Genomic DNA, 16,654 nt, shown 5'->3' with positions numbered 1-16,654 from the left:
GTATCTCCATTTGTTCTGGAAAGGTAAGTAGACCTCTATATGTATTTATGAACTCGAACACACTGTCTGTTTGGGCGCATGAGCCACTTTGGCTATTTACTCATTAAATAGGCATATTGACCGATATACTTAATTATATCTTCAGTGTATATGCATTATTTTTTTGTTGGTGAACATATAGTAGTCTATCTGCCATCCTCAATATTTTGCAGCAATACGGTGATTCCTTCTAGGATCACATACTATATAATTAGGCATTGATAAATCCTTTACTATTGGATAGATTTGATATGCTTTGATATGCACCTTAAGCATGTAGCATTCTCTGTATGTATAACCCGTTTTATATTTGTGTCTTTTTATCCACATTGTACTGTACATTTATGTTAGGCCTTTTCTGACAGTGGACGTAATGAACCGTCCATGTGCCTTGGGCCTATTTGACCATGGATGGATCATTACGTCATCGCGATCGCCCGCACACACAAGGGGTGCGTGGGCGATCGTCGCCGTGTGTCAGCTGATTCTGACAGTTGACACCCGGCACTAGGTGCCAGGAGCGGTCGCCGCTCCTGGCACTTTAACCCACTAAATGCTGCGATTGAACACGATCATATCATTCCAGAAGACGACAGAGGGCCCCTCTGCCTTTGGATCGGAGACCCCGCGGCATCCCGATTGTTGCCATGGTAACCCGATGTTGTCATGACGACATCCGGGTCACCAGAGCTAGGAAACTTGTCGATCATGTGCAGTGCATGATCAGCAAGTCTCTCTGTCACTGCAGAGCTGACAGTTTCTATATCATGGAAAGGCTTCTTCATCTCCATGCTATAGAAGCGATCAGCCTGCAAAAAATTGAAAAAAGTAAAAAAAAATTTTTAAACAACTAAAAATATTTGTTTAAAAAATCAAAAATAATAATAAAAAAAATATACACAAGTGGTCAAAATTGTTGGTACCCCTCATTTAACCCCTTTACCCCCAAGGGTTGTTTGCACGTCAATGACCAGGCCAATTTTTACAATTCTGACCACTGTCCCTTTATGAGATTATAACTCCGAAACGCTTCAACGGATCCTGGTGATTCTGACATTGTTTTCTCGTGACATATTGTACTTCATGATAGTGGTAAAATTTCTTTGATAGTACCTGCGTTTATTTGTGAAAAAAACGGAAATTTGGCGAAAATTTTGAAAATTTTGCAATTTTCAAACTTTGAATTTTTATGCAATTAAATCACAGAGATATGTCACACAAAATACTTAATAAGTAACATTTCCCACATGTCTCCTTTACATCAGCATAATTTTGGAACCAATTTTTTTTTTGTTAGGGAGTTATAAGGGTTAAAAGTTGACCAGCAATTTCTCATTTTTACAACACCATTTTTTTTTAGGGACCACGTCTCATTTGAAGTCATTTTGAGGGGTCTATATGATAGAAAATGCCCAAGTGTGACACCATTCTAAAAACTGCACCCCTCAAGGTGCTCAAAACCACATTCAAGAAGTTTATTAACCCTTCAGGTGTTTAATAGGAATTTTTGGAATGTTTAAATAAAAATGAACATTTAACTTTTTTACACAAAAAATTTACTTCAGCTCCAATTTGTTTTATTTTACCAAGGGTAACAGGAGAAAATGGACCCCAAAAGTTGTTGTCCAATTTGTCCTGAGTACGCTGATACCCCATATGTGGCAGTAAACCACTGTTTGGGCGCATGGGAGAGCTCGGAAGGGAAGGAGCACCGTTTGACTTTTCAATGCAAAATTGACAGGAATTGAGATGGGACGCCATGTTGCGTTTGGAGAGCCACTGATGTGCCTAAACATTGAAACCCCCCACAAGTGACACCATTTTGGAAAGTAGACCCCCTAAGGAACTTATCTGGATGTGTGGTGAGCACCTTGACCCACCAAGTGCTTCACAGAAGTTTATAATGCAGAACCGTAAAAATAAAAAATCATATTTTTTCACAAAAATTATATTTTTGCCCCCAATTTTTTATTTTTCCAAGGGTAAGAGAAGAAATTGGACCTCAAAAGTTGTTGTCCAATTTGTCCTGAGTACGCTGATACCCCATATGTGGCAGTAAACCACTGTTTGGGCGCATGGGAGAGCTCGGAAGGGAAGGAGCGCCGTTTAACTTTTCAATGCAAAATTGACAGAAATTGAGATGGGACGCCATGTTGCGTTTGGAGAGCCACTGATGTGCCTAAACATTGAAACCCCCCACAAGTGACACCATTTTGGAAAGTAGACCCCCTAAGGAACTTATCTGGATGTGTGGTGAGCACTTTGACCCACCAAGGGCTTCACAGAAGTTTATAATGCAGAGCCATAAAAATAAAACAAAATTTTTTTCCCACAAAAATTATATTTTAGCCCCCAGTTTTGTATTTTCCCTAGGGTAACAGGAGAAATTGGACCCCAAAAGTTGTTGTCCAATTTGTCCTGAGTACGCTGATACCCCATATGTGGGGGGGAACCACCGTTTGGGCGCATGGGAGGGCTCGGAAGGGAAGGAGCGCCATTTGGAATGCAGACTTACATGGAATGGTCTGCAGGCGTCACATTGCGTTTGCAGAGCCCCTAATGTACCTAAACAGTAGAAACCCCCCACAGGTGACACCATTTTGGAAAGTAGACCCCCTAAGGAACTCATCTTGATGTGTTGTGAGAGCTTTGAACCCCCAAGTATTTCACTACAGTTTATAACGCAGAGCCGTGCAAATAAAAAATATTTTTTTTCCACAAAAATTATATTTTAGCCCCCAGTTTTGTATTTTTCCAAGGTTAGCAGGAGAAATTGGACCCTAAATGTTGTTGTCCAATTTGTCCTGAGTACGCTGATACCCGATATGTGGGGGGGAACCACCGTTTGGGCGCATGGGAGGGCTCGGAAGGGAAGGAGCATCATTTGGAATGCAGACTTAGATGGATTGGTCTGCAGGCGTCAAATTGCGTTTGCAGAGCCCCTAATGTACCTAAACAGTAGAAACCCCCCACAAGTGACCCCATATTGGAAACTAGACCCCTCAATGAACTTATCTAGATGTGTTGTGAGAACTTTGAACCCCCAAGTGTTTCACTACAGTTTATAACGCAGAGCCGTGAAAATAAAAAATCTTTTTGTTTTCCCACAAAAATTATTTTTTAGCCCCCAGTTTTGTATTTTCCCAAGGGTAACAGGAGAAATTGGTCCACAAAAGTTGTTGTCCAATTTGTCCTGAGTACGCTGATACCCCATATGTGAGGGTAAACCCCTGTTTGGGCACACAGGAGAGCTCGGAAGGGAAGGAGCACTGTTTTACTTTTTCAACGCAGAATTGGCTGGAATTGAGATCGGACGCCATGTCGTGTTTGGAGAGCCCCTGATGTGCCGAAACAGTGGAAACCCCCCAATTATAACTGAAACCCTAATCTAAACACACCCCTAACCCTAATTCCAACGGTAACCCTAACCACACCTCTAACCCTGACACACCCCTAACCCTAATCCCAACCCTATTCCCAACTGTAAATGTAATCTAAACCCTAACCCTAACTTTAGCCCCAACCCTAACTGTAGCCCCAACCCTAACCCTAGCCCTAACCCTAGCCCTAGCCCTAACCCTAGCCCTAGCCCTAACCCTAACCCTAGCCCTAACCCTAGCCCTAACCCTAGCCCTAACCCTAACCCTAGCCCTAACCCTAGCCCTAAACCTAACCCTAGCCCTAACCCTAACCCTAGCCCTAACCCTAGCCCTAACCCTAGCCCTAGCCCTAACCCTAACCCTAGCCCTAACCCTAGCCCTAATGGGAAAATGGAAATAAATACATTTTTTTTTATTTTTCCCTAACTAAGGGGGTGATGAAGGGGGGTTTGATTTACTTTTATAGCGAGTTTTTTAGCGGATTTTTATGATTGGCAGCCGTCACACACTGAAAGACCCTTTTTATTGCAAAAAATATTTTTTGCAATACCTCATTTTGAGAGCTATAATTTTTCCATATTTTGGTCCACAGAGTCATGTGAGGTCTTGTTTTTTGCGGGACGAGTTGACATTTTTATTGAAAACATTTTCGGGCACGTGACATTTTTTGATCGCTTTTTATTCCGATTTTTGTGAGGAAGAATGACCAAAAACCAGCTATTCATGAATTTCTATTGGGGGAGGCGTTTATACCGTTCCGCGTTTGGTAAAATTGATAAATCAGTTTTATTCTTCGGGTCAGTACGATTACAGCGACACCTCATTTATATCATTTTTTTATGGTTTGGCGCTTTTATACGATAAAAACTATTTTACAGAAAAAATAATTATTTTTGCATCGCTTTATTCTCAGGACTATAACTTTTTTATTTTTTCGCTGATGATGCTGTGTGGCGGCTCGTTTTTTGCGGGACAAGATGACGCTTTCAGCGGTACCATGGTTATTTATATCTGTCCTTTTGATCGCGTGTTATTCCACTTTTTGTTCGGCGGTATGATAATAAAGCGTTGTTTTTTGCCTCGTTTTTTTTTTTTTTTTCTTACGGTGTTTACTGAAGGGGTTAACTAGTGGGACAGTTTTATAGGTCGGGTCGTTACGGACGCGGCGATACTAAATATGTGTACTTTTATTGGTTTTTTTTTTTATTTAGATGAAGAAATGTATTTATGGGAATAATATTTTTTTTTTTTTCATTATTTTGGAATATTTTTTTTTATTTTTTTTTACACATTTGGAAAAATTTTTTTTTACTTTTTTACTTTGTCCCAAGGGGGGACATCACAGATCAGTGATTTGACAGTTTGCACAGCACTCTGTCAGATCACTGATCTGACATGCAGCGCTGCAGGCTTCACAGTGCCTGCTCTGAGCAGGCTCTGTGAAGCCACCTCCCTCCCTGCAGGACCCGGATCCGCGGCCATCTTGGATCCGGGGCTGGAGGGAGCAGGGAGGGAGGTGAGACCCTCGCAGCAACGCGATCACATCGCGTTGCTCCGGGGGTCTCAGGGAAGCCCGCAGGGAGCCCCCTCCCTGCGCGGTGCTTCCCTGCACCGCCGGCACATTGCGATCATCTTTGATCGCGGTGTGCCAGGGGTTAATGTGCCGGGGGCGGTCCGTGACCGCTCCTGGCACATAGTGCCGGATGTCAGCTGCGATAAGCAGCTGACACCCGGCCGCGATCGGCCGCGCTCCCCCCGTGAGCGCGGCCGATCAGCTATGACGTACTATCCCGTCCAGGGTCAGATAAGCCCAGGGCACCTCGACGGGATAGTACGTCTAAGGTCACAGAGGGGTTAATGACAGGGAACCCCACAATGATCACAGAAATAACTTGAATCTGACAAAAGTCATAATAAATTAAAAAATATATGAAAATGAAGAAATGAAAGTCAGACATTGCTTTTCAACCATGCTTTCAGAGAATTAAAAAAAAAAAAAAAAAAAACTCATGAAATAGGCCTGGACAGAAATGATGGTACCCTTAACTTAATATTTTGTTGCACAACTTTTTGAGGCGATCACTGCAATGAAACGATTCTTTTAACTGTCAATGAGACTTCTGCACCTCTCCACAGGTATTTTGGCCCACTCCTCAAGAGCAAACTGCTCCAGTTGTCTCGTGTTCGAAGGTTGCCTTTTCCAGATGGCATTTTGCAGCTCTTTCCAAAGATGCTAAATAGGATTTAGGTCAGGGCTCATAGAAGGCCACTTCAGAATAGTCCAATGTTTTCCTCTTAGCCATTCTTGGGTGTTTATAGCTGTGTGTTCTGGGTCATTATCCTGTTGCAAGACCCATGACCTGAGACTGAGACAAAGCTTTCTGACACTGGGCAGCACATTTCTCCCTTGATAGTCTTCAGATGTCATTGTACCCTGCACAGATTCTAGAAACCCTGTGTCTGATGCAGCAAAGCAGCCCCAGAACATAACAGAGCCTCCTCCATGTTTCACAGTAGGGACAGTGTTCTTTTCTTGATATGCTTCATTTTTTCTGTCTGTGAACACAGAGCTCATGTGCCTTGCCAAATTTCAAATTTTGTCTCATGTGTCCATAGGACATTCTCCCAGAAGCTTTGTGGCTTGTCAACATGTAGTTTGGCAAATTCCAGTCTGGCTTTTTTATGATTTTTTTTCAACCATGGTGTCCTCCTTGGTCATCTCCCATGAAGTCCACTTTGACTCAGATGAAGACGGATGGTGCAATCTGTCACTGACGTTCCTTGAGCTTGAAGTTCATCTTTAATCTGTTTAGAAGTTTTTCTGGGCTCTTTTGTTACCATTTGCTGCTTGGAGAAGGTCTTATAACTTTTACCTTTAATATGTTTGTCTATAATTTTCTTTCTAATCTCCTGAGACAACTCTTTCCTTCGCTTCCTCTGGTCCATGTTGAGTGTGATACACACCATGTCACCAAACAGCACAGTGAGTATCTGTAGCCCTACATACATGCCCACTCAGTGATTCCAAGACTGTAGACACCTGTGATGCCATTTAGTGGACACACATTGATTTAACATGTCCCTTTTGTCACATTATTTTAATAGGTACCATCATTTCTGTCCAGGCCTATTTCATGAGTTTTATTTTATTTTATTTTTTATTCTGTGGAAGAATGGTTGAAAATCAATGTCTGACTTTCATTTGTTCATTTTCATAGATTTTTTATTTATTATTACTTTTGTCAGATTCAAGTTATTTCTGTGACCATTGTGGATTTTTCTGTCATTGAACGAGGGGTACCAACAATTTTGACCACGTGTGTATATTCTATCTCTGAATAAATATGTGAATCAAAAAAATATAAAAAATGAAAGTACACATATTCAGTAGGGTTGAGCGACTTTTACTTTTATAGGATCGGGTCGGGTTTCACGAAACTCGACTTTCTCAAAAGTCGGGTCGAGTGAAATCGGCCGATCCTATAGAAAAGTCGGGGTCGGCCGAAACACGAAACCCAATGCAGTGCAATGGGATACTATGGTTCCCAGGGTCTGAAGGAGAGGAAACTCTCCTTCAGGCCCTGGGATCCATATTTAAGTGTAAAATAAAGAATTAAAATAAAAAATATTGCTATACTTACCCTCTGACGCGCCCTGGTACTAACCGGCAGCCTTCCTTCCTTAGAATCAGCGCGTGAAGGACCTTAGATGACATCGCGGCTTGTGATTGGTCGCGCGACCGCCCATGTGACCGCTCACGCGACCAATCACAAGCCGCGACGTCACCGAAAGTCCTTCAAGCGCTGATTCTTAGGAAGGAAGGCTGCCGGAAAGAAGCAGGGCGGGTCCGAGGGTGAGTGTATTCCTATTAGGTATATGGGTCACATGGGCGGTCGCGCGACCAATCACAAGCCGCGACGTCATCTAAGGTCCTTCACGCGCTGATTCTAAGGAAGGAAGGCTGCCGGTTAGTACCAGGGTGCATCAGAGGGTAAGTATAGCAACATTTTTTATTTTAATTCTTTATTTTACACTTAAATATGGATTCCGATACCGATTTCCGATATTGCAAACATATCGGAACTCGGTATCGGAATTCCGATACCAGATTCAGAAGATCGCCGACCTCATGGCCGACCCCACACAGGGGTCGGGTCGGGTTTCATGAACCCCGACTTTGCCAAAAGTCGGCGACTTCTGAAAATGGCCGACCCGTTTCGCTCAACCCTAATATTCAGTATCGCCGTGTCCGAAACTACCCAACCTATAAAACCGTTAATAGTTAACCCCTTTAGTGAGCACCATAAAAAAACAAGGCAAAAAACTATGGTTTATCATCATACTGCCAAACAAAAAGTGGAATAGCATGCGATCAAAAAGATGGGTATAAATAAACATGGCACCACTGAAACTGTCATCTTGTCCCACAAAAAAGAAGCAGTCATATAGCTCCATCAGTGGAAAAATAAAAAAGTTATAGCTCTCAGAACAAAGTGATACAAAAATAATTATTTTTTCTATAAAATAGTTCTTATTGTATAAAAGCTCTAAAACCTAAAAAACGATATAAGTTAGGTATCGTTGTAATTGTATAAAACTGCCTTATCAATTTTACCACGCACAGAACAACATAAACCCCCCCCCCTTAAAAAAGAATTCATGAATTGCTGGTTTTTGTTAATTCTGCTTCCCAAAAATCGGAATAGAAAGTGATCAAAAATTGTTATATGCCCGAAAACGGTACAAATAAAAACCTCAACTCGTTCCTCAAAAAACAAGACCTCACATGACTCTGTGAGCCAAAATATGGAAAAACTATAGCTCTCAAAATGTGGTGATGCAAAAACTATTTTCATGTTTACTCTGGTTTTTATTGAAAAGATTTTCAAAACAAGCAAGTAACAAAGAATTCAGCAACATAACGATTGCCGAGTACAAAAAGAAATCTCATTTGCAACTGCATATCAAGATCTGTAGCCAACAAGTCTCGAAATAGTATAACTTTCAGGTCAAAAGTCATTTTCATTAAAGTCCAACAAAATCTGAAAAGAAAAATAAATTCATGGCAGATGTAGGAAACTCCTATCCAGGGAGACTGTATGACCTTAGGCGATACATATGAAGTGTCCACTGAAAGAAAGCGATCCAAACAAGAAAAGCTAGGTCACTCTAACTAATAAAGGTATTAACACGAAAGGAAAAACTGAGTTGAAGAAGAAGAGGAATGGGGGATAGAGAGAAAGAAAAAAAAGGGGCAGGGGAAGGACTGATATAAATGGGGGGCAAGTTGCACCCTATAATGACGTCCGTCCGTCTAACCCGTATTGTTCAATCTATCTTCCTTATGACTTGGAAAAGAGGGATTGAAAATCCTGAGAGTCCATATACATAATCCAACTGCTGCTATTTTTAGGCTGTGGGGGTCAGTATTCATGGCCCCTTACCAGCCTGAGAATACCAGCCCTCAGCTGTGAGCTTTAGCAAAGCTGGTTATCAAAAATGGGGGACCCCACGCCGCTTCTTTTAATGATTTATTTAAATAATTAAAAAAAAACAGAGTGGTGACTCCTCTATTTTTGATAACCAACCTTGCTGAAGCTGAGGGTTGCAGACCCCAGCTGTGAGTTTTGCCTGGCTGGTTAAAGAAAATACAGAGGACCCCATGCCGTTTTTTTCATTCATTTATTTATATCGATCGAAACGCGTCGCCTGCTGTTTTTGTGTGCACATGGTGCGGTCTTGGAGCATGCCTTTTGTCATATTTAATTGATTAAATAAATTTTGAAGATTTTATCTAAGGAGCTGGAACAAAGACTTTTTTTTTTCTTATTTATGGATAGCGCAGGTGATGGCTGATGAATACCTCCATCAGCTGCTCCTGCTGTCACTGTTATTAGCGGCAGCAGGGGTAGGCTGATGGGAGTAATAATCCCACCAGCCGTCGCCTGCTGTCTCTTTGGTATAATATTCTGACACACCCATGGTGTCAATATGATCATTGCACCCCTAGATGAATTCATTGAGAGGTGTAGTTCGTAAAATGAGGTCACTTATGGGGGGGTTTTATGTTCTGGCACCTCATGAGCTCTCCCAGTAGGTCATTGCACCTGCAAACCATAACAGTAAAATCTGGCGCTCCTTGCATTCTGAGTTTTGCACTGTGCTGGAAAATACTTCCCAATTACATGTAGGCTATTGGCGCATTCAGGAAAAGTTGGACCTCAGATTGTTGTAAAAAAAATTTCCTATTAGCCCTTAGAAAAATTAAAAACTTGGGACTAAAACAACATTTTAGTTGAAAAAATGTAATTTATTCTTTCTTCACCGCTCAGTGGTATAAAATTCTGTGAGGCACATGTGCTGTCAATATGATCACTGCACCCCTAGATTAATTCATTAGGGAGTGTAATTTGTAAAATGAGTTCACATATAGGGGGTTCTGTTGTTCAGGCACCTCTGGGACTCTGCCAACGTGACATGGCACCCTCAAACCATTCCAGCAAAACCTGAACTCCAATATGGCGCCTCTTCCCTTTTGAGCTTTCCACAAAAGTAGTATTCCCCTACATATGGGGTACTGGCCTACACAAGAGAAATTGCACAACAAACTGTATGGTGCAATATATCTTGCTACTCTTATGAAAATGCAAAATTTGGAGCTAAAATTACATTTTTTGAGGAAAATGTGATTTTATTATTTTCACGGCTCAACGTTATAAACTTCTCAAAGCACCTGGGGGTTAAAAATGCTCACCACACATCTAGATAAGTTCCTTAGGGGGTTTAGTTTCCAAAATAGTGTCACTTGTGGGGGGTTTCGACTGTTTAGGCACATCAGGGTCCCTCCAAACACAACATGGCGTCATGGCGATCTTAATTCCAGTCAATTTTGCATTGAAAAAGTCAAACAGCACTCAAACAGTGATTTACCCTCACATATGGGGTATCAGCATATTCAGAGCAAATTGCACAACAACATTTGGGGTCGAATTTCTCCTGTTACACATCTGTGAATTACTTGGGGGTTCAAAGTTCTTGCCACACATCTAGATATGTTGCTTAGGGGGTCTAGTTTCCAAAATGATGTCACTTATGGGGGTTTCCACTGTTTATGCACATCAGGGGCTCTCCAAACGCAACATGGCGTCCAATCTCAATTCCAGACAATTTTGCTCTGAAAAAGTCAAGCAGCGCTCCTTTCCTTCCGAGCTCTGCCATGCGCCCAAAAAGTGGTTTACCCCCACATATGGGGCATCTGCGTACGCAGGACAAATTGCACAACAACTTTTGTGGTCCAATTTATCCTGTTACCATTGTGAAAATAAAAAACTTTTGATCGAAATTAAATGGTTTGTGAAAAAAAGTTGAATGTTTTTTTTTTTTTTAATTCCAAAAATTCATGTAAAGTATCTGAAGGGTTAATAAACTTCTTGAATGTGGTTTTGAGCACCTTGAGGGGTGCCGTTTTTAGAATGGTGCCACTTTTGGTTATCTTCTATCATATAGACCCTTCAAAGTGACTTGAAATGTGATGTGGCCCCTAAAAAAATGGAGTTGAAAAAATGAGAAATCGCTGTTCAACTTTTAACCCTCATAACTCCCTAACAAAAAAAAATTGTTCCAAAATTGTGCTGATGTAAAGTAGACATATCTGAAATGTTATTTATTAAGGTATTTTGTGTGAAACATGTCTGTGATTTAAGGGCATGAAAATTCAAACTTGGAAAATTGTGACATTTTCGCCAAATTTTACCACTATCATGAAGTATAATATATCATGAGAAAACAATGTCAGAATCACCAGGATCCATGGAAGCGTTCCAGAGTTATTACCTCATAAAGGGGCAGTGGTCAGAATTGTGAAAATTGGCCCGGTCATTAACGTGCAAACTACCCTCGGGGGTTAGGGGGTAAATAAAGATTTTTTGTATATTTGGCATGTTTCCCCTTTTCTTGTAGATACATACTATGTGGACAGCACTTGGCACAATACCCTTTATTCACTAGGTACAGACAAAGGCAGCATCTTATTCACATAACAATTTGCCCAGTTAATAATTATTTAGAAGCATACTGTAAGTAAATTTGTGAGCGATCGTAATGTACCATATTTTTCAGACTATGCGCACTGGACCATAAGCCATATTCCAAATTTTCAGATGGAAAATGGGGGGAAAAAATTAATGCGCCAAATGGGGGTCCGTCTTACAGTCTGAATTCAGCTTACCCTGGGGGGATTTGCAGCGCTGGTGGAGTGGGGTCACAGGGGTGTTCAGTAGTCTGGCAATGATATGACCCAGACTGGTGGGGCAGATTTGGCGGTCCTCGACAGTGGGAGGGCTCCGTCGACATTTTGTGAAAGCCTGGAGCACCGCACATCCATTGACTTGATGCTGTAGCCTCTGGAAAAATTGCCGCCGGAGGCGGCGCATGCTCAAAATGAGATCTCTGCAACGAGATCTCGTCCTGAGATCTCGGGAGACGAGATCTTGGTGTCGAGAGCTCAATCTGCGCAAGCGCCGCCTCTGGCAACAATTTTCCCGGAGGCCACAGCATTGAGGCAATGGAAGTGCGGGGCCTCTGGGCTTTCACAAAATGTCGGCAGAGCCCCTGCACCACCGAGCCTCGCTGAATACTGCTGCACCAGCCTGGGAAGGGAGTGTGATCATCGCCCTGCAGCGTTGGACCACTGCAGAATCACCCGAAACCTGCTGCCGCCACACTACTTGCAGGTACATTCTGACTATCAGACGCACCCCAATTTTCCCCCCAAATTTGGGGGGGAGTGGGGAAGTGCGTCTCATAGTCTGAAAAGTACGGTAATATTTGCACATAGCTGAATAGTGGGCTCCCAAGACGGATAATGTAAACTGACTAGATATGTGCAATAGGTGAAATATCAGAATATGTCACAAAAATATTCATATATTATATGTACAATCATGCCGTATAAAGAAGAAACCAAGATAGAGATGGTGCCATCCACAATGCTAGGAGGTGAATTTTTTTTAGGTTATTGTGAAGTCAGACGTTCTGCGGTCAGTTCCAAGAAAACCAAGGGAAAAGACAGGTCACAGTCTGGGGTCAAAATACAAGGATATGGCAGATCAAACCAAAAGGAAAAGACAGAACACAGTTCAACGGTCAGGCAGTGGAAGATCAGAACTCAGAACAACAGAATCAGGCAAACAGTCACCAGGAAGCACAAACTACATGTGGCAGGGATCATAGGCAAACAGTTCAGTAAAATAGCTTGGGCAATCTCCAGAACAGAGAACACCTGGAGAAAGTCAATCAAAACATCAACAGCTCAGCACGCCCATAATAAGATTGGACAGCCGAGTGTTCAATCAAAACACTGACAACTCAGCATGACTCATAGGTCAGCAAAACAATCACTTAATTGAGCGCAGGAATCGTGGCAGTTATACTCACCTGCGTAGTCATCTGTAGGAATCTCCTCCTTACACCGCTCACCACCTCTCACATATGTCTCTGTAGTATTAATATATGTTAAATCTTTATCCTGAAATAAATATTGTAAAAGTCACATACAGATGTAGAAGTCTCTTGAAATTATCTAGAAGAAGAGTAATGTTCATTAATAAACATGATGACCAATAATGACAGATGGAGTTATCAGATAGTTGCAGGTCTCCTTTATAAAACCAACAACACCGTGGTTAATCTTAATTATCCAGACATATATTTTCAGTAAGCCAGTAGGAATAAACTGCAATCTATATGTTGACTTTTGAATTTGTGTGTTTCTTTCTTCGGTTGGTCAAGAGTCAGAAATGTTGACTCTTGTAGGTTAATATTTGTAAATTAATGAGTCATTGCATTTACCTCTTATCAGCTCCTACAGTTTATTATACTGTTATCTTTGCAAGACAGGGATGCAAGGTCATTGAACAATGATGTTTGCTATTATATTGATTATACTTTGTCAAGACCAGTTATTATATTGACTTGTGAACATTGAAGGATAAACTATAAATAATGAAACAATGTTGGTGAACCTCATCACTCCTTCCCCTTGACCTGTGAATGAAGGCTTGAAGGACAATAGTTGTGAATTACGTAAGTGGGATATGCCTCTGTAACAGGTCATCCAAAACATCCAAGAGATCCAAAGAACCATAGACTCTTTACAAAACTACAGCCATCAACACTGTACAGGATAGCTGCCAGATCATACCTCCATTACAAGGAACACAGATTTGACATTCTACAGGATGCCAGCTTAAGGGACCATGGCCCTGGCTGACAGAATACAGATCTGCTCAATTGATCATCAGTGAACCCATGGAAATGTTTGCAGTAGTCAGGATTTGGACCCACCGATCACCTCACTTAATGGAGAAGTTCGGAGAAGCCAGGTTGTGATGCTCTGGTCACCTGGCCTTGAACCTTAATGGGCTGTCAGCTTTCTAAGCTTGTTGTTACCTCCTCTCTGTGTGTGTCACAGGTGGGGGTAGCCAAACCTGGAAGCTCTGAAGTTACAGCTGCTCTTATTGCAGTAAGTCAGAGAAAGGGTAAAACTCTTAGATATTTTGCTGGGACTGTTCTATGTGTTAGTTGCCTGTTTTGTAGTTCAAAAAAAGTATTGCCACACTGTTTTACCTTCACCCAGTGATGTCACAGTAGTATTACGCCCACGGTAAAAGAAGAGAGGGCATTCGTTGAAATGAGCCCTGGTCCATGCGGTTTTCGGCTCCCAATTCTAACCTGCAGTCTCCATAACCAGAAAATAGTGAGATTCTGACATCTAATGTCTATGATCAGCTTTATCAAGTCATCTCCACCAAGTATAAAATCTACACTGAATGGCCACATTATTAGTAGATATCTATCTAGTGTCAGGTTGGATCTCTTTTCACTTTCAGAACCTCAGCAAATAATTGACTAATTATTTTACTAGGTGTTTATTGTTCTGCAGGAATAATGGCACATGAGGACAGGATAGCTTCTAGCAGTTTCTACAAATAAAATTGTGATACTGACATACTCTGCACAGCCCGTTCAGAAATACTCTATAGGATTAAAATCTGAGGAATATGAAGGGCGGGAAAGAAAGAAAAAGTTGAAGAAATCCAGAAAAGAAGGTGGCTAGAAATGGTGAACTTGGTTGGCCAAAAAGCTTGGGAAAGCTCTAGCGTCAAAAAGGCCATACACAAATATTATAGGACTCAGGATGAGCCAAGAAAACATTCTCTGCACCATTACTCCACGTCCACCAGCCTGAAATGTTGACACCTGACAGAAAGTATCTATGGATTCCTGCAGCTTGTGGCACATTCTGACCCTCCCAACAGCATGGCACAAAAGAAATCTGGATTCACCAGGCAATGTTTTCAACTGCTCAGTTATATTATTTTTTCTCTCCTTTGCCCAGTGAAGTTTTCTTTTCTACTATCAGATATTAATGGCACTCAAATTGGTTTTCTGCTGTTATTACCCTTCTTTGCAAAGGAAAAATGAAAGAATTCAGGCTTATTAGACACCAGCACTGTATTAGTTTGAAATTTGCATGACTGTGCACCACCTGTTCTTCACAACAATTATTGATATCTTCCTAAACGTGTTGTTCATGTCCACAGCACCACTGTTTATTGGATTTTTTCCTCTATCACAACATTCCAACTATATTCTTGACATAAAAACCCTATGAGGTTAGAAGTTTTTGAAACTATGGTCCTGATCTTAGCATCAATGACCATGCCACGGATCACTCAATCTTCCCATTCACACTGAAAAATTACTTCATTTTATGCTGCATTGCAATCACAGCTCTAATTTAATTTCTAATTTCTCAATTGAAAAAGTGCCGATGTCTCTAATAAATTGTCCATTCAGTGTATAATCCTGGTGGATAAAACAAGACAGAACACAAGACCTTCACAGCCTTCTACACATCATAGGGGAGATCTCATGACACATTCTCTCCATCTACCTGATAATCCTGAGGAACATTGGGATCTTCTTGTTTACAGTTCTGTGGAAGAAGAGGACGGGGACATCTCTCTGGTGTTGTCCTCTTACTGGATAGAACTGGAGGAAACACATACAGGGACTGAATTCATTCTTTACATATAGATAATTATAGGCCGTGTGTATTTAGTCCTGTGTATTACCTGGTGATGTGAGGTGCTGGGGAACCTCCATCATGACGTCCTTGTACTGATCTTTGTGTCCTTCTAAATACTCCCACTCCTCAATGGAGAAATAGATGGTGACATCCTGACACCTCATAGGAACCTGACACATACAATGATACCGTCATCCCCCCGATCCCTCAATAGCGTTACTGTATAATGTCCCAGCATTCCCAGCAGTGTCACCTCTCCAGTCAGCAGCTCAATCATCTTGTAGGTGAGTTCTAGGATCTTCTGGTCATTGATGTCCTCATGTATCAGGGGGTGAGGTGGGAGCCCCGTGATTGGGCTCAGGGGTCTTCCCCATCCCTCAGACACAGGGTCCTGACAGCGCTCACTAGAGGTCTTCTTCACCAATGTGTAATCCTGGTTATGGAGAGACACATTAATAAACCTCACTACAGACATTTCCAGAGGCCTCACCTCTCCAGTTCTGTCCATCTGTTATTCCCATAGATAAGAATGATGTAATGTGACGTCATCAGAATCTCTCACCTCTCCAGTAAGCAGGAAGAGGATCTCTAGGGTGAGGTGTAATATCCTCTCCGCCATCTTGTCCCTGTCCCTATCCATCCTTGTAGGGTCACTCAGGAGAAGTCTCTTATATAGAAGATCTCCACTGAGAGGATCCGATATTGTAGGGACCTGAATGGGGAGAAGATGACGATGTAACATCATAAAGATCCCATGTAAGAAACCTCCGGAGCTGTTACCGGCGTCACATGATCACTACATCCAGTCATGGCCCCGTCCTGCCCCCGGTATAACACACAGTCCTATTATAGTCACATACAGAGATTTATCACAGAATATCTCCAATCCAGCACCAAAAACACGGAACAAATCTGAAAGAAAAATCTAAAATATCTAAATCATTCATAAAAACAAGACACAAAGTTATAAAGTGCCGGGAACATCCACAGAGATCGGGACGACTAAATTCGAGTGCGCTAAAAATCTGGTCACATGTTCCCCTCTATCATACACATCATGCTCCCTCATTACCTACCAAGTCTTCTCTCAGCTTCGTCTCATGCATGTGGCCTCTTCCTGTGAATTTTAGAATGACTCCTCCCC

General features: G+C 41.8%; 1 protein-coding gene across 1 annotated transcript in view; it reads right to left on the bottom strand.

Annotated features, from left to right (window-relative positions):
* Nucleotides 1-16,644, bottom strand: part of LOC138664056 (zinc finger protein 665-like) — a 104,192-nt gene extending 87,548 nt beyond the window's left edge. The window contains exons 1-6 of the mRNA XM_069750473.1: nt 16,587-16,644; nt 16,073-16,222; nt 15,764-15,943; nt 15,557-15,680; nt 15,376-15,473; nt 12,855-12,945 (exon numbers count right to left, since the gene is read on the bottom strand). Coding sequence (XP_069606574.1) covers nt 12,855-12,945; nt 15,376-15,473; nt 15,557-15,680; nt 15,764-15,943; nt 16,073-16,222; nt 16,587-16,616 — 673 coding nt within the window. The 5' untranslated portion in view covers nt 16,617-16,644. The remainder of the gene's footprint in view (nt 1-12,854; nt 12,946-15,375; nt 15,474-15,556; nt 15,681-15,763; nt 15,944-16,072; nt 16,223-16,586) is intronic.
* Nucleotides 16,645-16,654: the final 10 nt, after the last annotated feature.

Source organism: Ranitomeya imitator, chromosome 2, assembly GCF_032444005.1.
Source record: "Ranitomeya imitator isolate aRanImi1 chromosome 2, aRanImi1.pri, whole genome shotgun sequence".
In the NCBI taxonomy this organism is placed as follows: domain Eukaryota; kingdom Metazoa; phylum Chordata; class Amphibia; order Anura; family Dendrobatidae; genus Ranitomeya; species Ranitomeya imitator.
The sequence above is the reverse complement of the archived record's forward strand: the minus strand, read 5'-3'. Positions and strand labels throughout refer to the sequence as shown.